At 56.4% G+C, this 21538-nt stretch overlaps 1 protein-coding gene across 3 annotated transcripts in view; it reads right to left on the reverse strand.

The window, feature by feature from the left end:
* The window catches only part of Myh14 (myosin heavy chain 14), a 60417-nt gene that overhangs the window by 5812 nt on the left and 33067 nt on the right, over positions 1-21538 (reverse strand). For all 3 annotated transcript variants that reach the window (XM_051174366.1, XM_051174364.1, XM_051174365.1), the window contains 23 exons: positions 21300-21487; positions 20082-20203; positions 19572-19641; positions 19187-19347; positions 18470-18578; positions 17067-17198; positions 16372-16578; positions 15804-15941; positions 15400-15523; positions 15130-15301; positions 14117-14329; positions 12855-12999; positions 12472-12678; positions 11808-11912; positions 11575-11727; positions 10685-10933; positions 9286-9498; positions 6432-6644; positions 4269-4430; positions 3425-3553; positions 2832-2920; positions 2625-2748; positions 780-988 (listed from right to left, as the gene is read on the reverse strand). In XM_051174366.1, the coding sequence (XP_051030323.1) occupies positions 780-988; positions 2625-2748; positions 2832-2920; positions 3425-3553; positions 4269-4430; positions 6432-6644; positions 9286-9498; positions 10685-10933; positions 11575-11727; positions 11808-11912; positions 12472-12678; positions 12855-12999; positions 14117-14329; positions 15130-15301; positions 15400-15523; positions 15804-15941; positions 16372-16578; positions 17067-17198; positions 18470-18578; positions 19187-19347; positions 19572-19641; positions 20082-20203; positions 21300-21487 (3634 nt within the window). The remainder of the gene's footprint in view (positions 1-779; positions 989-2624; positions 2749-2831; positions 2921-3424; positions 3554-4268; positions 4431-6431; positions 6645-9285; positions 9499-10684; positions 10934-11574; positions 11728-11807; positions 11913-12471; positions 12679-12854; positions 13000-14116; positions 14330-15129; positions 15302-15399; positions 15524-15803; positions 15942-16371; positions 16579-17066; positions 17199-18469; positions 18579-19186; positions 19348-19571; positions 19642-20081; positions 20204-21299; positions 21488-21538) is intronic.

Below are 21538 nucleotides of genomic sequence, written 5' to 3' on the forward strand. Positions count from 1 at the left end.
GGATCACAGACACCTACTACCATGTCCACTTTTCACGTGGGTGCTGGGGTTTCGAATTCAAGACCTCCCACTCCACAAATACTTCATCCCTCTCTCTAGCCTGGCTTCTCGGCTCTGAAGAAGAGTATGGGTAGATGTGGTGCTAGATATAACTGTAGCCATTTTGTGACCATAAGGGAAATACACAGACCTTGGCCCAGAGCCCAGTGTCCTTTAACTACGCCATCTCTTTTTGTAATGGTTTGATGGGGAAGGGGTTGAGTCTCTCCTTCCTGTTCCTACACCCTTGGCACGTGACTGCAGCTGCCTGTGGACTGTGGACCTGAGCTGTCAGAGGACTTGCTCTGCTTAGGGATAAAGTGGCACAGTGTTAATCCCAAGCCTCTAGAAGCCATTGGCGGTGTCCCTTACTCTTGGGACCATGGTTCAGCCATGTAGGCAATCCTGGGCTAGCCTTCTGGAGAATGAGCGGCCACATGGAACAGAACCAAGTTAGTCTAGTCTTCCTAGGCAAGGCCTTACATGTGCTTGAGCCCTACCAAGCAAAACCATGTAGCCAACCCTTTGATGAGCACAGATACAGCAGACAGGCCAACCAACTAGGCACAAAAGAACCGACTAGCCAGGGCCAAATCCAGAAGCAATAATAAACTTATTTTAAAGTCATAAGTTTTAGGGTGTTTTGTTACACAGCAGTAAGTAACTACAATATCGTTGCCTAAACTGTACTCTCCATGGACCGCAGTCCCCTCCAGGGCAAAGCATCCTCCCCTCCTCACCTGCTTTCCTGCTCCAGCTGCTCCTCTGCCTGGGCCAGTTTGGACTCAAGAGCAGCAATCAGCATCTTCTGCCGGGCTCGGGCTCCAGCATCCTCTTCACCCAGGCGACCCCGCAGCTCCTGGATCTGCCGCTCCAGCTGCTGCCTCCCGCTCTCAGCCTTGGCTGAGAAGCTGCGTTCAGCAGACAGCTCTGTAGTGAGGGACTCTACCTGCAGCAGGGGAGGAGATGGTGTGGTGAAGCCTCAGAAGGAACAAGCTGGTGGCAACCCACAGAACCTCCTGGGATGAGCTGAGCCGATGGCTGCCAAATGCACAGCTCCGAGACAGCACGGAGACGGGGGGGGGGGGGGGGACTCTAAGCACTCAACAACAACATTTCAACACGCTCAGGAAAGACAACCCACAGCAAATGGTACCTTTTACTTTTTAGTGAACAAGAATGTTTCAAATTTATTTAAAATGACTCAAAATTATTTAAATCTATTTAAATGTAGTCTTAACATTTTTATTTGAGTGTCTCATGCAGCCCAGGTTGACCTAGAACTCACAAAGTAACTGAAGATGACCTAGAACTCCTGAGCTTCCTTCCTCCACCTCCCAAATGCCGGGATGACAGGCACGCACCACCGCACCAGGTTCAGCGCTGCTATTTTAGGGAGTCCCAGAGATGGCCACAAGCTTGTTTAAATGCTCTAAATCTGTGGCTGTGAACTAGGCTATTTCAGGCCCTTCACACTCTTCTCTGCACCAGGGTCACCTGAGGGGCCTGTGAAAAGTGCGGGCTCCTGCCCCTCCCACCAGACTCTGCCAGCCCCAAGCAGCACAGCCAGCAGAGACCTGTGGGGCCTTGTGAGGAGCGAGGCCTCCATTCACAGCAGCTGACAGATGTGTAGGCTCAGCCTCGATCCTAATAACAGAACCTTGCCGCCCTCAGCTTGGAAGACATGCGGCCCAGGCTCATTAAAGCTTTTGCATCTCGGTGGCATCGCCTCCCAGGGCACATTCATGAGCCCAGCAGCCCTCCTCCCGCCTTTGAAATTTTAACTGTAAAGAGAATGCTGGCAGGGGATGGCTAGGACTCAGTTGGTAGAGGGCTTGCCCAGCACAGAAGGATCCCTGGTTCCCCAGTATAATCCAGTTCGGTGACACATGTCTGTCATCACAGATGGGGGCCGGAGGATGAGGACAGCAAGGTCATCCTCAGGCTACAGAAAGCATTCCTGAGCTACGGGAGGCTCTGCCTGAAAACTGAAAGAAAAGTGCTGCGGGTTGCTACGCAAACCTGCGTCCAGTCCGTTTTCCCAGTACAGGGAAGGCTGTGAAGGGAGGGTCCTGTGTCTCAAGGCCAGGACCCCGCCTTACACTTCCACCTGCACTGACTGTGCTGATGACAACTAACAAGTTTTCTTCATTAATGTGTGCAGCCGTCCATTCATACGTCAGTGTTTACTCTTTGTTGCCCTGGCTGGCCTTGAACCTGTGACAATCCCCCTGTCAACTCTAGAAGGTACTGGGATTACAACTGTGGGCTGCCACACCTTGATAGTTCACTTAATTACTACTTCAAGCGTGTCTGCGAGCCCTCGGAGTTACAGATGGATCGGCAGCCTTGCCTTCCTGACTTAGGGGCTCCCCTGCTGGGGGAGGGCCGACCTGGCCTGCTGTGCCCTCGGAGTTACAGATGGATCGGCAGCCTTGCCTTCCTGACTTAGGGGCTCCCCCTGCTGGGGGAGGGCGGACCTGGCCTGCTGTGCCCTCGGAGTTACAGATGGATCGGCAGCCTTGCCTTACTGACTTAGGGGCTCCCCCTGCTGGGGGAGGGCGGACCTGGCCTGCTGTGCCCACCTGTAGCAGCAGCTTGCGGTAATGGTCCTTGAGTATCTCGGCGTTGTTCTGTTCTTCCTCCAGCTCCTCTTCCAACTGCCCCAGGCGCCCCTCCAGCTGCCGTTTCTCCTCCAGGATGGCTGTCCTAAAGGAAGGTAAGGTGTTGGTTGCTTCGCTGAGCAGGCCTGCAAGAGGAGCATGCCCAGCTCAGGGCACCAGGACACTCACTTGCTAAGGTTGCCAGTGGCCACCTCCTCTGCCATCTCATCTCTGTCCTGCTGGGCCTGCCTCCGGGCTCGGTCTGAGGCAGCCAGTTCCTGTAGGGACCAGTCAGGGGCGGAGGGATGAGGACGGCAAGGCTTTGCCATTAACCCATTAACCCTTCTCTACCCTTCACCCGTGGCCCCACCCCCACCCCACAGGGGGGTTTTCTTAGCGCTGGCCACCAATGTCCACTCCTCCCAGCTTCTGAGCTGCGTCCTCTTCCATGTCTCTCATCACTGGGCCTCCCTGTCCCCACACCATCTGCAGGCCCTCTCTCCTACCCGTGTGCCCTCTCTTCCTCTACATCACCCCTGGCCCCCAGACTTCTCCCTCACTCCAGCTTCCTGCTCTTGACTTCCCGTCTTCCTCATCTTCCTAGACCGGCCTTGGCAGCTCCTGCTCTGGTTCCCAACAGCCCCCAGGACAAGGTGCCCCACTCCCAAAGAAAGCAAGCACAGGGAGCCCCGCCCACCCCAAAGTCTCCGCCTAGCGCCTGCTGCGAAGCCCCGCCCACTCTCCCAGGGCCTCCGGTTAAGCCCCACCCATGCCAGTCTCACCTCCTGCAGCCGCAACACCTCAGCTTCCAGTCCCTTGAGCCTCTTCTCACTTTCCTTGTTCAGGGTAAAGATCTCTTCCCGGGAGGTACGGGTCTCCTCCACCTCCCGCCACAGCTCCTTCATCTGGACCTGGGTGGAGTTAGTGCCCGGTGCCCAGTTAGTGGAGCCGCTTCGCAAGGACTCGACCCCGGCTGCTACTCACTATGGGCAAGCAGGGCCGGCGCAGAGCCGCGGTCCGTGCCCTTGGGCCACTTCCGCCCTTCCCTAGGCCTCAGTTAACCTCTTCAAGTGAGCCAGAAGAGGGAATATTTAGCCTGTGTTCTGCGGGCACTGCCTGGGCGCATGAGGAGGGGCCGACACAGTTCTCCTCCACCCAAGGAGCCAGCACCGCTATGAGGAGCCAGTGAGGAAAACGGCGGACTGCAATGGGAAAACAGTTGTTATCACTGTTTGTTGCATGCCTGGCCGAGGGGTTAAGGGATCCTTTCTCCAGGTGCATGAACTGTGCCTTCTGCCTGCCGCCGCATACAACGCAGGCACCTGCCGTTTTAAATATCGTCGTATGGGAGGTGGCTCGGTGATGGAGCCCCTGCCTAGCACTCATCATTCAAGGGTCTAGGTTCCACCCTCGGTGGGACCAGATGCATTGTCTAATCTAAATCTAATGAACTTAGATTTCCAAGTCTAACATCTGAACGGAAGGAAATGCAAGGAAGAGACAGAGCAAAGACAGCAGAGGCCAGCTTTTGCGAGGCTGCTAGCTCATCCGGCCACTGCTACTGGTGAAGGTGTGAGGAGACACCGCCCTGTGTCCCCGGCCCCTCGTGCCCGCAGCCGGCCTCACCTGCATCTTCCTCAGCTGCTTCACGGCCTCTTCCTTGCCCTGCCCAGCAGCAGACGTCTGAGCCTTCAGCTCCTCCAGCTCGGCCTCCAGCTTCTTGCGGGCAGCCACAGCCAGCGCCCTTTGCTTCCGCTCCTCATCCCGCTCCACCTCCGCATCTCTCAGCTGGGGGGCGGGGGCGGGGATAGGAGAGGTCACAGGTCATGGTACCCAGCCCGGCTTAGAGAAATCACATGTGAACTCGTGAGAGTTCACGAAGGTTACAAGGTTCAAAGCTCCCCTCTCCGAGGCCACACAAACAGTAACCACCAGCTGGAGAGGAAATTCTTGGGGGGGGGGCAGGGGGTGCTCACAGCATGTGCAAAAAGCTCCTGGGAACCGACTTTCACACGTGCCAGGGCAGACTTTGCTACGATGCAGTCGTCTGAGTTACCCTCACTACAGTAGTTTACCAAGCTGGACTTGACCCCTTTCTATGGTGACCTGGTGCCCTTTCTATCGAGGCTGAGAAGTGTGATAGTCTGCATATAACTTTCCATATCTTCCCTATCTTTCCATAGGGCGTGACCCTGTTAGGAGGTGTGGCTTTGTTGGAACAGGTGTGGTCTTGTTGGGGGAAGTGTGTCACTGTGGGGGCGGGCTTTGGGGTTTGCTATGCTCAGGACACTGCCCAGTGTCTCAGTCAACTTCCTGTTCTCTGCAAGATGTAGGACTCTCAGCTTCTACTCCAGCACGTCTGCCTGCATGCCGCCATGTCCCACCATGATGATAATGGACTGAGCCTCTGAACTGTAAGCTGCCACCCCAATAAAATGTTTTCCTTCATAAGAGTTGCTGTGGCCATGCCTCTTCACAGCAATAGAAACACTAAGTCAGAAGTCGGTACCGGGGGCTGGGGTGCGGCTGTGATAGGCCTGACCTGACCGTGCTTTTTTTTTTTTTTTTTTTTAAGGCTATGGACCATGGGGCTGTGGATTAGAAAAGAAGTGGAATTCTTTAAGCACTGCGTAACCGGCCACCATCAGGGGCGTGGAGGACTGGAGCTAAGAGTCATGTGGACTGTGGGGTGGGGCTGACTCAAGAGTTTCACAGAAGAATTTCAGTATGTGGCCTAGAAATCATTCTTGTGATATTTTGGTGAGGGAAGTGGCTGCTTTTTGCCCTTGTCCGAAGAGTCTGCCTGAGGCTAAAGTGAAGGTTTTGGATTAATTCCATTGGCAGAGGAAATCTCAGAACAGCCTAGCACAGACTCTGTCATGTGGGTATTAGTGGTAACTCTAATGAAGATTATAATGAAAGGGAGCAGGCTGAGCAAATAAAGTTATGCAATGTAAATTTTGAGGAGAAACAGAACATCGGGAGGTGGAATGGGGCTGAGTCCTGTGTTCAAGGAGATAAACAGATGAAGAAATGGAGTAAAGGGACCTCAGGGCAGGACCCCACACAACTACGAACCCGACTTGTAAAAGGAAGCTAAAGCAAAGCTCAGAGCCTGCTGTGGTGGTGCATGCTTGTAATCCTAGCACCAGGAAGGCAGAGGCAGGTGGATGTCTGAGTTCGAGGCCAGCCTGGTCTACAGAGTTCCAGGACAGCCAAGCTTAGGCAGTGAAAGATAAAATGCTGGTGAAAATGTAATTTAACGAGGAGGCCATGCTGCAGCCCCAGCAAGCAGCAGGACTTGGTAGCTTTGGCCATGTGGTTCCAGGTTTAAGGTTAGAAAGAATTTACGGAATAAAGTGACAGAGACCAGGCATGTGTTGGGGTGTCCCTGCATGGAGGGTTAGAGAGGCCACTATGTAGAGAAGCTGTGAAGTTGATGTTAGAGATGCCAGAGTCATGAGGTACCTGCTGAGGAGAGCTACTAACAGGCAGTGGAACCAGCCCAAGCAACAGAAGTATGAAGTCGACAGCTGAAAGGCGTTGGAGATGTGAAGAGCCATTTGACCTCAGACACGGAGATGCAGGGTTTGGTGGGTGCTGTGTGCTTGGGATGTCGCTACGCTGTGGCACGTGTGTGTGTCACTGCCTTCTGGCAGGACAGAAGGATGGCTTCCTGATGAGGTGACAGCCAGGGGACCCAGGGGAAATGCTGGCAGAGGGCTCTCCGGCTCCGCGTGCTTTCAGTAGCCTGGGGCAGGTGCCCTGCCGCCACCTGCTGGACAGTACCTGCTTGACCAGCTGCCTGCGTCTCTCCTCGCCGGCATCATCACGGCCCTGCAGGTCACGCTCATGCTGAGCCTTCAGAGCCTGCACCGTCACCTCCAGACGCAACTTGGCATCCTCTGTGGCAGTCAGCTCGTCCTCCAGCTCTGTTACCTGTGTCCGCAGGTCAGTGACTGCCTGTTCAGCCACCCTGCGGGCTCGCTCCAGCTCGTGCACCTGGAGGGAGGGGGAGTGGGTTTGAGTCCCAGGCTAGGATTAAGCCGGTGTCCTGAGTAGAGTAGGGGAGGTATGGGGAGAAGGGCCCAAGTGAGTTCATTCCCTCATTCACACTGCCTACTAAGCACTTACAGCTGTCATCTTAAATTACCTGGAAACACTGTATGCAAACCTGTGTGTGACACCATGGAGAGTCATCAGGAAGAAAGTCTCAGGGAGGGGCTGTCTGCATCAGTTTGGGCTGAGAAGACCACACCCACCTTGCCCTAGGTCTGGCCCTGGACTGTTAACGAGGAGATCCCTGCTCTTGACTGTGGATGTGAACAGTTGCTTTGTCAAGTTCCTGCCTCGACTCCCCCCAATGATGGACCAGAACCTGGAACTTTGAGCCAAATAAATCCTTTCTCCCTGCACACTGCTTTTGCTGGGATGTCACCAGAATCAGAAACACAGCTGGGATCATGTGCTCTGTGTAGATAGAAAACCCCTAATCCAAAACCACAACTTAAAAAGAGGGCCCAGGTTTGATTCCCAGCAACCACATGGTGGTTCACAACCATTTGTAACTCCGGTTCTAGGGGCTGCAACACCCTCTTCTGGCCTCTGAGGGCACTGCACACATGTGATGTACATACACACATGCAGGCAAAATACGTGTGCACATGAAATAAGGACATTTTTAAAAGCTTTAAAAACAAAACCTCAAACATGATGAGATTTGCTGTTTTGATTTTTGGTAACTGACCTCTAGAGATGACCGCATGCCTGTCTAAGGTAATAGAGGGAGAAAAAACTTCCAGACATGACTTTGTCACCCAGCCAAACACAGGCGAAGGAGAAACGTAAAAGCATCTCAAGTGGAGCCAGCAGGTACACAGGAAACCAGAGTAGATGCCCTGTTGAGACCTGTGAGGCCGCAGCCCCACGCACGCTCACACGCAAGCTTCTTCTCTGACAGGACTGATAAGCTTGCCATGACCTTGGGGCTTTCAGATCTTTCCCTTCCCTGTAGCTGCAGCCTTCCCTTACTGCACAAACCCATGACTATGCTGAATTTACATGTGTGTGTGTGCTCGCGCGCACCCACACATGCAAACACACGTGTGCCACAGTACACACATAAAGTTTGGACAGTAACTTGCGGGAGACAGTTGTCTCCTTCCACCATATGGGTGCCAGGGATCAAACGGAGGTCAGCAGACTTGGTGGCAAGTGCCTTTGCCCTCTGAGCCATCTCTGGCCCACCGTCCTTGACTTACATTTCACTATTCACAATGCCTTGGAACTTGTAGCTGGAGCTCTGGGCCACTGTGCTGTAGTATACTAACTTGCCCTTGATTGGTCAGCATTCATTATCAGCCTGACACAGCCTAGAGACAGCTCAGGAGAACTCGAACTGAGGCGGACTGTTTTGCTTATTAACTGATACAAGAGAGCCCAGTCCACTAAGGACAGCACTCAGGAGGCAGAGGCAGAGGCAGAGGCAGGCAGATCTCTGTGAGTTGAAGGCCAGCCTGGTCTACAGAGCGAGTTCCAGGACAGGCAGGACCACACAGAGAAACCTGTCTCAAAAAACCAAAAATGAAAACCAAAATAGAGGGGGGGAAAACAACCAACAACAACACACACACACCACACACACATACACATATACACACACATTCACATACACACACACATACACACACACAGCACACACACATACACACACATTCACATACATACACACATACACACACACATACACACACATACCACACACATACACATACACACACCACACACCACACACACATACACACACACCACATACACACACATACACACACCACACACACATACACACACACACCACACACACACATCACACACATATACACACACCACACACACACACACACAGTACACACACACACCACACACACTACACACACTCACCACACACACACAGTACACACACTACACACTACACACACTCACCACACACACACAGTACACACACACACCACACACATACACACACTTACACACCACACACACACATACACACCACACACACACCACACACACACACAACACACAACACATACACACACATCACACACCACACACACACTACACACACACACACACCACACACACTACACACACACACCACACACACATACACACACACACACCACACACACACACACACACAGAGGTCACTGGGTGATGATAGTACATGCTGTTAGTCCCAACACTTGGGAGGCAGAGGCAGAAAGAACTCTCTGAGTTCTAGGCCAGCCCAATCAACAAAGCAAGTTCAGGGAGGCCAGGGCTACACAAAGAAACCCTGTCTTGAAAAACAAACACAAAGTCAAAACAAAACTCTGTGCGTGTGTATGTGTGTGCATGCTTGTGTGCGTGTGTACGTGTGTGTGCATGCTTGTGTGCGTGTGTACGTGTGTGTGCATGCTTGTGAGCATGTGCGTGTGTGTGATGGAGGATTCTGTTCACACCCTGCGAGCGTAGAATGCCCATTTAGCATTTGGGAGCGAAGCTCTTGGCTGTGATGTGAACACGTGACTGGGCTGTCTGTCGTGAGCACATGCCTGTGATCACAGTTACCCCATCACCTCTGTGCCCCAGGCTTGCTTACATTCTTGCCCACATCGTCCTTGCTGCTCAGCAGTGCCTCCAGCTCAGCCCGCAGAGCCCGGTTCTGCCTCTCCAGCTCCTCCCGCGCCTCCTGCTCCTCCTCCAGGGCCCGTGTGAGGGACAGGGCCCGGGCCTCTCGCTCCCGGCCTTCAGCCTCCACTCGCTCTCGGTCTTCCACAGCCCGCAGCACTGCAGCCTTCTCCTCTGCCAGGAGCTACAGGAAAAGATGCAAGAGGAGATGTTGGAGTATTCGAACTCTGGTCTTTGGTTTAACCAGAGGCCACCTCCCCAGGCCTCTAGAAGTCTATTAATCAGCTGCAAAGACACATGACCTTCTGTGTCTTTCATTGTCTCTGTCATGAACGTGGAGTGATGGCACCTAGGCCTTGTAAACAGTCAGGGGCTGTCACCTGAGCTGCTCTCTTCCTGAAGGACTCACAGCCTTCATATAAGTAGTCTGAGGTGTACCTGACAAACTGGGCCATCTCCTGTGGCTGAGAACTGCTTAGGTACTGTTCCTTCACACGGCGCCAAAGCGCCAACAGCAGATAGGAGGCTCTGGTTGAGGAAGTTGGCTTGCTAAAGGTGTCTTTTGTGTGACAATGAAGGGGGCTGAGAAGCCCCGGCCTTCGCGCATCAGAGCCGATCCCTGCTGCTAGCAAAAGCAGTCGCAGTCTGCAGTGACTTCTCTTTCTTGGACCGACCCCAGAAATAGAACACCTACAACCTTTGCCAAAGAAACTGTAGGGATTGGAAACTTCCGTCTCTAAATGATAGGCTTTGGGAGTGATGGACACTTAGTCTGGGACTCGTTAAAGGACTCTGACTTCTGCTGTTCATCTACTTTCCGCCTCCTACATGCCGCCATGGTGCTCTGACTCACCACAGACCCAGTGTGGCCATGGACCAAAACCTCCAAACTCATGAGCAAAACAACCTTCTCACTGCGTGAGCCAGTTAGTTGTCTCCAGTATTTGCTACAGTGACAGAGTGCTGACAGGCACATGGACCTCCGACATCTGTGATGATCATTTTAGTCCCCAGGCTGTGGAATACTTGGTTTGATTCCCATTTTCTAGATGGGCAAACTGAGGCTGAGATGGGAGCAGCAAGACTCAGGACTCATGAAGCAAGACGGGAGCACCCCAGGGGCACAATAGGGTGCTCTGCATATCATTATTCAAACTGGGACACTCAACATGGTGGCACTGTGTGACAGGCACAAACCAGGACACACGGGTGGCCTGCTCTATAGATGCTTTGGCAGAGGCAACACCTACCTGGCTGTGATACCACTCCTATTCACACTTCAAAACCTATCTCAAGTGTCCCCTCTCTGCCAGCAAGCGTCCCCTAACACCCCAAGCGCTTCAGGCCCTCGGGGTGGCCAGCTGGGTCACCTGGTCAAACTTCCGCTGCTTCTTCTCCAGAGCGCTCAAGAGCTGCTTCTGCTGCCCGAGGTCCACAGTGGCATCATCCAGCTCCTGCTGCAGCCGCCGCCGAGCTCGCTCCAGCCTCTCCACTGCCTCTGTTTTTTCTGCCAGACGCTGGGCCAGGGCCTCTGCTTCCCGGGCTGCACGGCGCCGAGCCTCCTCCCCAGCCTCCAGTGCCCCAGCCTCTTCCTCCTGGCGTCGCCGCCATTCTGAGAGCTGTGAGTGGGAGAGAGATGTGTGAGTGACTGCGGTGTGGGCTCCTGGCTCCTGCGCCCTAGCTGTAAACTGACGCCTGAAGATGGGAAGGAGCTGGCCACTGGGCCCTTCTGCCTTGCGGCAGGTGAGACTCTGAGGACTATCAAGCAGCTCTTCCAGGGTGTTGTCACCCTCAGCATGACCCAACACAGTCCACATGGGACCAAGGCCAGGTGACATGGGCTGAGGAAGAAGAGCAACATAATCTGAGGAGTCCGCAGGATGGGGAAGAGTTGAGATGGAGGAGGGGGCATTGGAGATGGGTTTTGAAGTACACACAGGAGCCTGCCAGTGGAAGGCTGGCATTTTTTTAAGGCTTCCCACACGCAGGGTCAGAGTTGTGTGAAGGGGTTCCTAATCTGGTGGGGAGACACATGGGTAGAAAAGTCACAGCCCAAATTAGCCAGAACTTGGCCAGAGTACAACGAAGGGTTTTGTTATGGATTAACAAGTAAGGGAAGGCCCCAACCGTAGAAGAGCATCCATTGCTGGGAAGTACCCGCAGAGGCTCTGTCCAGGGTACTGGGGGGCCCCGGCAGGCTGTGAGGAAGGGTGAGCTGGGCCTAAGGCCCCCCGGCCCCCGGTCAGGCCTCCCTGCCCACCTGGGCCTGGGCGCTCTGCAGCTCACGACCAGCCCGCTCCCTGGCAATCACTTCCTCTTCCATCTGCTCCCGAAGCCCGGCCGCCTCAGCCTCCAGGGCGCGCACACGGGACCCCAAGGCCAGCTTGGCCCTAGTCTCCTCCTGCAGCAGTTCCTGTGGGTGGAAGGGATGGTGGGAGTCAGGGGGAGGCAGCAGCGGGGTGGAGGGCGGCAGAGGGGGGCGCGCAGGGTCACCTGGGTGTCATGCAGCTGCGACTCTGCACTGCTCAGCTCCTTGCTCAGCCTGATGGCCTTGGACTCAGCCTCGCTCAGTGCGGTGGACACGCTCTCAAGTTCAGCCTGTGGGGAGGAGGCAATGAAGTCTCTCCCAAGTCCCTCTGCACACATGGTTGGGAAGCCAGCAACGTGGCCAGAAGCTATCGTAGGAGCTAACACGCGGCTGACATGGGGGCCCACATCCGGTGTTCCCAAAGGTCAGGAGTTCCTGGCCTCTGTGTGCATGGGGAAATTGTTCGGCTGTGTTCACGCCTTATCTGAAGAGGGAGCCACAGCCACGTCACCAACAGGCTGCTGTGGACGGTGGACAGCAGATACAGATGAGGGAATGAAAGGGAATGAGGGAGCTGGGGGTAGCGCCTCACGCCTTCAATCCCAGCACTCAGGAGGCAGAGGTAGTTGGATCTCTGTGAGTTTGAGGTCAGCCTGGTCTACAAAGTGAGTTCCAGGACAGCCAGGGCTACATAATGAGAGACCCTGTCTCAAAAACTAAAATACTTGAGCCAAGCTAGATTGGATCCGAGTTGTTTTTAGGGGGGCAGTCTGTCCTTGATGCCCTATTTAGAGTGAAACTATTCACATCCCCCCAGAGAGAGGCACATGACACCTCTGCCCTGCCCACCTGAGCTCTCTGCAGCTTCTCAGCAGCCTCCGTGCGAGCCCGATCTACATCACTGGCCCGGCCCTGGACCTCCTGCAGCTGGGACTCCAGGCGCCGCCTCTTCTGCTCACCCTCCTGTCTGGAGGTCTGCAGGCTACTCAGCTCAGTCTTCAGCTCAGTCACCTCGGCCTCCAGGGTTAGCCGAGTCTTCTCCCACACGCCTTTGCCCTGCATGGAGATGGGTGCAGTTGCTGAGGCTTTGCACACTCCATGATGGCTCAACCCCCATTCCCTTGGTTTTTGTTCAACACCCCCTCTCCTCCAAGGACCCCATCAATTAAGCAATTACTCAATTAGCACTTGTGCAAACCGTCCCAGAGGGTGGCTGGCCACTCCCTACTCACCCGCCGGGCTTGCTCCAACTGCTCTGCCAGCTCCCCCAGGGCCTGGCCATGCCTCTGCCTCAGCTCCTGCATGGCCACCTCGTGAGCACGGGTCTCCTCTTCCAAAGTCTTCTTCAGCTCCGTCACCTCCTGCTCCCTCTTTGACCTTTGACGGCAGAAGCAGGGAGGAGGCAGGAATTTAGAGCAGAGGGTTATGGGATGCGGCTTCTTTTCCCATCTCCTCTAAGGATGGGGGGGGGGCGGTCTGTGCTTCCTCTGAGGGTCTGGATGTGAAACCTCCCCCACAAGTTTGTGTCCCAGCACTCCAGTGCCTGGAGGCGCTGTTCCGCAGGGATGAAGAACCTTTGGGACACGGGGTCCAGCTCGCACAGGGAGGCTGAGGGTTATGGGCAGTCTGGGTTCCCGCCCAAGTCAAGATCAGAGCCAGCTCCCTGCAAGCTCCCCCACCGCACAGGAGGGGCTTCTGCCACACAGAAACCACTTTCTTGCCATGGGGTGATGAACTAAAGCAAATCTTCCCCCTCAGGTCACCTCTGGTCAGGTATTTGGTTGTGTAATTTCTCAAGGGGTGTTGTATCATCAAGGTTGAAGTCCTAGTCAAAGGGCCGCTCCTAGCGATGCCCTGCCAGAGTCTCTCCTATAAACTGACTTAAATTTATTTTTTAGAAAGACGTATTTATTATGTACACAGTGTTCTGCCTGCATGTATGCCTGTGCACCAGATCTCATTACAGATGGCTGTGAGCCACGATGTGGGTGCTGGGAATTGAACTCAGGTCCTCTGGAAGAGCAGCCAATGCTCTTAACCTCTGAGCCACCTTGCCGGCCCTAAATCTCCTTTATATTTAGTTATGCATATATATGTGGGTATGTGCATATGACTGCAGTGCCTAAGGAGGCCAGAGGGGGCATCATATCTCCTGGAGCCAGAGCTACCAGAAGTTGCAAGCCACTGAGTGGGTGCTGGGAACCGAACTCAGGTTCTCTGTAAGAGCAACCAGTGCTTTTACCACGGAGCCATCTCTCTCTCCAGTCTCCAGACTTCACTGAAGACTTGGCATGTTCTCAGTGGTCTGCAGTTCCTTTATGAGCCTCTTGTTGAGCTCTGGATCTGGTCTGACCTAATTCTTAAAGCGTCCCTGAGCCTGGGGGGGGGTAGCTGAGGACAGTGCGCGGGTCTGACTCTCGCATTCACATCTTCGGAGCTGGCATCTGTGTGGGTTGAGTCTCTGTGCAGATGTGCCCCACCCAGCCCTCCTCACCTCAGCTCCTGCTGGGCATTGGTGGAATCCAGCGTGTCCTCCAGCTCCCCACGCAGCGCCTCCAGCTCCTCCCCCAGGTCCCGGCGCTGCTTCTCTGCCTTGGCCCTGGCTGCCCTCTCCGTCTCCAGGTCCTCCTGAGCCTCGGCCAGGCCAGCCTGTGCTTCCCGCAGGGATTTGAGCAACTGGGCACGGGCACCACCCTCCTCCTCTGCCCTGGGGGTGTGACAAGGGCGAGGGAAGGGTTGGCACGCGGGCAGACAGAGCTGAGGGTGAAGTTCAGGGGCTGAGACATCAGCTGTGGGTTCAGGTCCCGGCTCTGTCATTGGTCATGTGATTCCTGCTCCCAAATTCTCCATCCCCTGGGTGTGCAGTAGAGTGCTACCCACAGTTCTCCCGGGAGACATTGGGCGCCTGCCATGTCTTCTTGGGGTTTTTGCAGTTGTTACTTTTTAGGACAGGGTCTTTCTAAGCTGCTCAGGCTAGCCTTAAACTCATGGCAATGCTCCTGTCTCGGCCTCCCAGGGATGACAAGCATGTGCCACCATGCCGGGCCATTTCAACTTCTGTGTATATGAACAAGTGGAGGCCAGAGGTGTCTGCCTCAAATCCCTTCTCCACCTTACGTTTCTAAAGATTTACTTTTTCATGTGAACAAGTGTTTGCCTGCACAGAGGCAGGTCCACCACACGTGCCGTGTCCACAGAGGTCAGAAGAGAGTTGTATCCCACAGAACTGTAGACACAGATGGTTGTGAGCCTCCATGTGGGTCTTCTGCAAGAGCAGCCAGTGTTCTCAACCACTGAGCTACCCCCAGGCTTCCTAACCCACATCCTAACACCTCTGCAGTGGAGTTACACTCACAAGCCAAGGTTCCTTGGAAGGCCTCACTCACATGCAATACGCTCAATTGTATTTCAAAGAGGCACCATGGCTTGTATGCAGTAGTGGCTCAGTATGTGCACAGAGCTGTGCTGTGTCCCGGCTGGCGCAGGTGGAGTTGCCCCAGAAGTCACCTGACCAGGGCAGCCTGCAGCTCCTCTTCCTTGCGGGCCAGCTGTGCAAGCAGCCCCTCCGCCCGCTGCTTCTGCTCTGACATCTGTTCCTGCAGCTCGGAACTTTCCCCATCCAGCCGCCGTTTCATCTTCTCCAGTTCCTGGCGGCCTTTTTCCTCCTTCTTCAGCCGGTCTGTGGGCACCAGGACAGGTGAGGGCTGCAGGCTGAGGGCAGGCACCACCCACCTCTCCCCTCAGGCACACAGCCCTCGCTGGCTCCCGGCCGCTCACCCTCCATGTCTGCAATGGTGGCTTCGTATTTGAGTCTGAGCTTATTGAGGCTCTTGACTTTCTCCTCCTCTTCAGCCGCCTGTGAGGAGAACTCGGACAGGCGCTCCTCCAGCAGCCTCCGCTCCTGGGGACAGAAGAGGCTCAGGATCCTTGTCCTCTCTGCTGCTGGCGTCCTGCCCTGCCCAGCCTCTGTCCACCCTTCCTTCCCCTCCATCCCAGAGTCTGGGCCCAGCCCACCTCACAGGTGCTCACTCAACAGCATGAAGCCACCAGCACCCAAGGACAGAGCTTGGGACAACATGGCAGGCTGTCCCCATGGGGCAGCCCACCCCTCTATCACCCCACTAGTTCACCGGACTGGGTTCCGTCTGCCACATCTTGCTTTGGCGTGCCGTGGCCCCCACCTTGCTCAGCTTGGCATTCTGGTCCTCCAGGAGGAGCAGGTCCTCCTCAAACTTCTTCATCTTGGCCTCTGTGGTCACCTTCTCCAGCTGCAGCTTCTGCCGAGCACCCTCCTCGGCTTCCAGGTGGCTCTCCAGCTCCTGTGGGCGGGGCAGAGGGGACCCCAGGGGCCCTGGGTGACACTGGGCAGCAGCAAGCCTTTCCTGGTCTTCCCTTCCCATTCGTTGGCTTGACAAGCACTTATTGAGTGTCTGGTGTATACCAGGCACCATTATAGACCCTGGAGATGGGTAACAACCTCTGTCCCTGCAGAAGAACTCAAATGTTCCCTGTGCGCACAGATTTGGGGGAGTAGCCACAGGGAGTGGCCTGCCCTGGGGTGGGGTAGGGTAGGGGCTCAAGACAGATGCCTTCAGAGCCAGGAGACATGGGCCGAGTCCCGCGGAGGGGACCTGAAGCTGACAGCCTAGCTCCACTGCCATTTGAATGAAATCCATGCAGTCTTCGAGCTGTGGACGCTCAGAGCTGAGGTTTGGGGTGGGCGTGGACGCGGTGCCTGGGCCCCCGTACCTGTATGTGCTGCTGCAGTCGCTTCTTCTCACCATGCAGCTGCCGGCTGCACTCCTCTTCCTCGCCCACTCGTGCCTCAAGCTCTGACACCACCAGCTCCAGCTCCTGCTTCCGGGCGGACAATCGTGCCCGGGTCTCCTCAGCCTCGGAGCATAGCTCTGCTTCTGCACGCAGCTGCTCGGCCAGGCGCGAGCGCTCCTCCTCTAGCTGCGGGTGGCAGGTACCAGTCAGGGGCCTCCACTCGGGCCGTCCCCACCTCCCCTAACCCCCCTAACCTCCCACCATGCCCCCATCGAGGCCTCTCTGCCCATCTGGGCACAGCCAGACACTGTCCCTCAAGCCCTGGCCCACGCCCTCTCCTACACATCCAAAGACCCACTCACCGCTCCACCCTCACCCTCTCCCAAAGCTCCATCCCAAGGCCCCAGGCCAACCCCAAACCCCACCCCTGCCCCCTGCCCGTGTCCCTCACCACAGCAACCCTGCCATCACACAGGCCCTGCCCAGCAGCGCCACCTCCCCATCCTCTCCATTCTGCCCTTCACGTCCTGCCTCACTCCTCGCCAGCTCCACCGCGGCCTTATGCCCACCCACTGCCCCTCACCGCCACTCCCTGGGCCCCGCCCTCCACAAACTGGCTCGCACCATGGCCACGCCCACGCGGCCCCACACGGTGGCTGCGCCTCCCTCCTCACCTGCGCCACTCGGCTCTGCAGCTCCCCCACTTCGCGGGCACTCTGCTGCTGCAGCTCCTGGATTTTCTGCAGCTCCTGGGCGCGCGCCTGCAGCACCTCATCCTGTCGCGTCACCTGCAGCAGGGGCTTCACCTGGGGGAAGCCCGGTACTTCCTGTCACCCCGGCCATGGGAACCATCTGTGTGAACCTGGGGTGGTCTGGGGAGCCCTGGCGGCCCGTACTTTTCTTTTGGGTGGTTTGGAGGTTTTGAGACAGGCTCTTATCTGTAAGCCAGGATGGCCCAGCTCTTTCTCAAAGGGCAACTGTGGAAGTCAGTTCTCCGCTTCCACAGTACGGGTCTGGGGATTGGCAGCAAACACCCTTAATCCGCCAAGCTACGTTATTATCCTTCCCCCAGCTTTTTTCGGTTAGCCCAAGCTAGCATCAAACTCTGTGTGTAGCCAAAGATGACTTAGAGCCCCTGAGTCTCCAGCTTCCTGAGTTCTGAGACGACAGCAAGCATACTCTAGCAACTGGGGTACAGCTTCAGCCACGGCCTCAACCCATTCTCCCGGTTCGGAGATTCCAGGCAGCCCTGTCCCCCAGCGTCCTGTATCAGACTAGTTTAAATCACTTGTCATCTAAAGAATCATGGGTAAACAGGGCATTGGTGGTGCACGCCTTTAATCCTAGCACTCGGGAGGCAGAGGCAGGCGGATCTCTGTGAGTTCAAGGTTAGTCTGGTCTACAGACCGAGCTCCAGGACAGCCAGGGCTACACACAGAAACCCGAAGAAGAGGAGGAGGGAGAGGAAAAGGAGGAGGAGGGAGAGGAAAAGGAGGAGGGGGAGAGGAAAAGGAGGAGGAGGGAGAGGAAAAGGAGGAGGGGGAGGAAAAGGAGGAGGAGGGGGGGAGGAAGAGGAGGAGGAGGGGGAGGAAAAGCAGGAGGAGGGGGAGGAAAAGGAGGAGGAGGGGGAGGAAGAGGAGGAGGAGGGAGAGGAAAAGGGGAGGAGGGAGAGGAAAAGGGGAGGAGGGAGAGGAAAAGGGGGAGGAGGGAGAGGAAAAGGGGGAGGAGGGAGAGGAAAAGGGGAGGAGGGGGAGGAAGAGGAGGAGGAGGGAGAGGGAAAGGAGGAGGGGGAAAGGAAAAGGAGGAGGAGGGAGAGGAAAAGGAGGAGGAGGGGGAGGAAGAGGAGGAGGAGGGGGAGGAAGAGGAGGAGGAGGGAGAGGAAAAGGAGGAGGGGGAGAGGAAAAGGAGGAGGAGGGAGAGGAAAAGGGGGAGGAGGAGGAGGAGGGGGAGGAAGAGGAGGAGGAGGGAGAGGGAAAGGGGGAGGAGGGGGAAAGAAGAAGAAAGGAGAGAATCAGCATCAGCATCCCGGGTAACAGACGGCTCACAAACACGGGAGCGCAGGCTCAGCCTCGCTCACCTTGATGAACAGTCTCCACCACTGCCAGTTCCGCAGCTTGAGATAGGCGGCACAGTTCCTCTGCATCACCCGCAGGGCGCTCTGCTGCTGCTGCCTTCTCTGGAAGGCCCTGTGGGCACAGGGATGATGATAGGAGCTGCCCAGCATGCAGCCGCTGTCACCGAGTTCCTTCCGGGGGGGGGGGGGCCTCTGGTAGCTCGGGCTAACTTTGAACTCCCAGACCCCCTTTCTCTTCCTCCTCAGTGCAGGCAGGGATGAGGTGGGCCTCCTACATGCCAGGTGAGCCCTGTGCCAACTGAGCTGAAGTCCCGCCACGGCGGACTTCCTCATCATCTTACACATCCTGCTCTTGGCGCAGTCCAGGCCTCAGCCTCCTGCCCTTCCCCTCAGCCCATCCCCCACACACTGACCCTGTTCTTGGCTCCCCAGGGCCCCTGGGAAAGGTTGCAGCCCTCAGCCTGGGGTTGGGGCATCCCTTCTCCTGGCTGTTTGCTCTGAGGAGAGCATCTGCCTGCAGCCTGAGATAGGTCAGGTGCCCTGCCCTTACACAGACCAGCTTTACATCCTCTGACCCAGGCCGCCTCCAAAGGCATGCCACCCCTCCAGCTGGGGCCCTGGGCACAGAATGTCCTGCAGGACCCCAGCTCCCTCTTGCGTGTTTGCAAGCCTTGGCCCAGCCTTGGCCCATCACACGTGGCCCAGCCCGGCTTCCCTCACCTGCGGGCCAGGTAGCCCCGTGCTGCCGCCTGGAAAGACACTATGATATCCGTGACCTTCAGATCCCGCTCCTCCTCCAGCTGGGCCAGGACTCCGGCACGAAAGAAGATCTTGCTTTGGCCAACACGGTATAGGTTGGGGTCTAGCTCCAGGGCCTGGATCTGGGGGTGACGGAAGGGAGGGGAGGAGATGGGGGAGGGAGAAGTGTCTAGAAGGACGATGGGGAGCCCCACCACCTGGATCCCCTGCCCTGGCACCACACCACCACAGACCCCACCCCACCTCACAGGCCCCATGCAGCATCACTTTGCAAGCCAACCCTTCCCATATGGCCCACTCCACACCACAAAGCCCCACGCCTGCACAGGCCCTGGACCCTACCCACCATCTTCTCACAGGCCTGCTTGCCATCCATGAAGCCCTTGGGAATGGCATTTGGGGTGAGGATCTCATAGCTGCAGCCAGAGGGGAGGGCAGAGGGCAGAGGACCATATGAACAATGCGTGGCAGGGGTCAGGGACACTAACCACCCCACTGAGACGATTTTGGATTTTTTTTTTTTTTGAGACGGGATCTCACTATGTAGCCCTGGTTGACCTGGAACTCTCTAGGTAAACCAGGCTGGCCTCATATACCTTCCAGCTGCTGGGATTAAAGGCGTGCACCACTATGCCCAGCTGCGACTTCAGTTTTAAATTACACAGCTTCACACACTGAAGCCCCCCTAGGCTCAGCTGGCGCCCCAGCCCCTTCCTCCTCCCCCTCTTAAACACCACAGAAGGGACAGTGAGACTCAGAAACCGGCCTCAAGCCCCCAAGCTGAGGCGGCACCCGAAGGGACTTGACTCCCTCCTGCCCAGTCCCCCGGAGCCCTTGGCTGGCCCAGCTCCCTCACCGTTGCCGGAACTCCTGGAAGAGGATGCGGTTGGGGAAACCCTGGCGGCAGATGCGGATGCCCTCGAGGACCCCATTACAACGGAGCTGGTCCAGCACCAGGCGTGGCTCCAGCTTCCCAGCCTACAGGGGTGACAGCAGGGTCAGTGCAGCCACCAGGGAGCCACAATCAGGGCTGTGGCAAGTGCTTTACCCCAGATGCACACCCCCGCCTCTCACTGGGGGCCTCCAGGATGGTGCTTTACCCCAGATGCACACCCCAGCCTCTCACTGAGGAACTCCAGGATGGTGCTCTACCCTGATGCACACCCCCAGCCTCTCACTGGGGGCCTCCAGGATGGCGCTCTACCCTGATGCTCACCCCGGCCTCTCACTGGGGGCCTCCAGGATGGCGCTCTGCCCTGATGCACACCCCCAGCCTCTCACTGGGGAACTCCAGGATGGTGCTCTACCCTGATGCACACCCCCAGCCTCTCACTGGGGAACTCCAGGATGGTGCTCTACCCTGATGCACACCCCCGCCTCTCACTGGGGGCCTCCAGGATGGCGCTCTACCCTGATGCACACCCCGGCCTCTCACTGGGGAACTCCAGGATGGTGCTCTACCCTGATGCACACCCCGGCCTCTCACTGGGGGCCTCCAGGATGGCGCTCTGCCCTGATGCACACCCCCAAACCCTTAATAACAAGTGTTATTAAGTTGCCCAGGTTGGTTTTGAACTGGTACTGTAGATGACATTGGCCCTGAATTTAACTCTTTTCCTGTCTCGTTGCCCCTCGTGCAGGACTGATAGGCCTGGCCTGTATCTCAGCAGCCTTTCCCATCCCTTATTCTCAGCGCGCCCCTATCTGCCTCTGGGCCTTTACACAAGCTATCTCTGCTTGGAAAGCTGCTTAGGCTGCACAGCTCGGTCACCTCCCCTCCAGGGAGCCTCCTGTGACTCCCCGGGTAGGTAAAATCTAGCTGACCCTTCTCAGCCCTCAGATCCTCCTGAACATTCACTTTGGGTGGTTAGCTGGAGTGTGTTTTATAAAACACTCCTTTTGCCCAGTCATCAGAGAACACGGGAACGGGACACTCTCGCTGGAACTGTTAGCCCCTTGCAGACACAGGAGCAACTGGCACAGCTCACCTCTCTGCCACCGTGTCCCCAAGTCCTATCTGTGCCACAGACACTCAGAAGCAGACATGGTAGCTGATTGGCCCCTTCCTACTCACCCTCTTCTCATGATTGGGGACGATGCAGCGGACAAAACTGGGGTTGGTATTGCTGAGTGTGGCCATGAGGCGGCTCAGAGATTCCTTGTAGAGCTGCCCTACAGTCCGGAACATTCCACGGCGGGGGCGACCTCCCGGAGGGCCATCCCCAAGGCTGCTCACCTGCTCCAGCCCCACAATGCCCTCCACTGTGGAGGGACAAAGGGTGTGTGTATGAAAAGGATCAAGATCAGTCAGCT

Source organism: Phodopus roborovskii, unplaced genomic scaffold (genome assembly GCF_943737965.1).
Source record: "Phodopus roborovskii unplaced genomic scaffold, PHOROB, whole genome shotgun sequence".
NCBI lineage: Eukaryota > Metazoa > Chordata > Mammalia > Rodentia > Cricetidae > Phodopus > Phodopus roborovskii.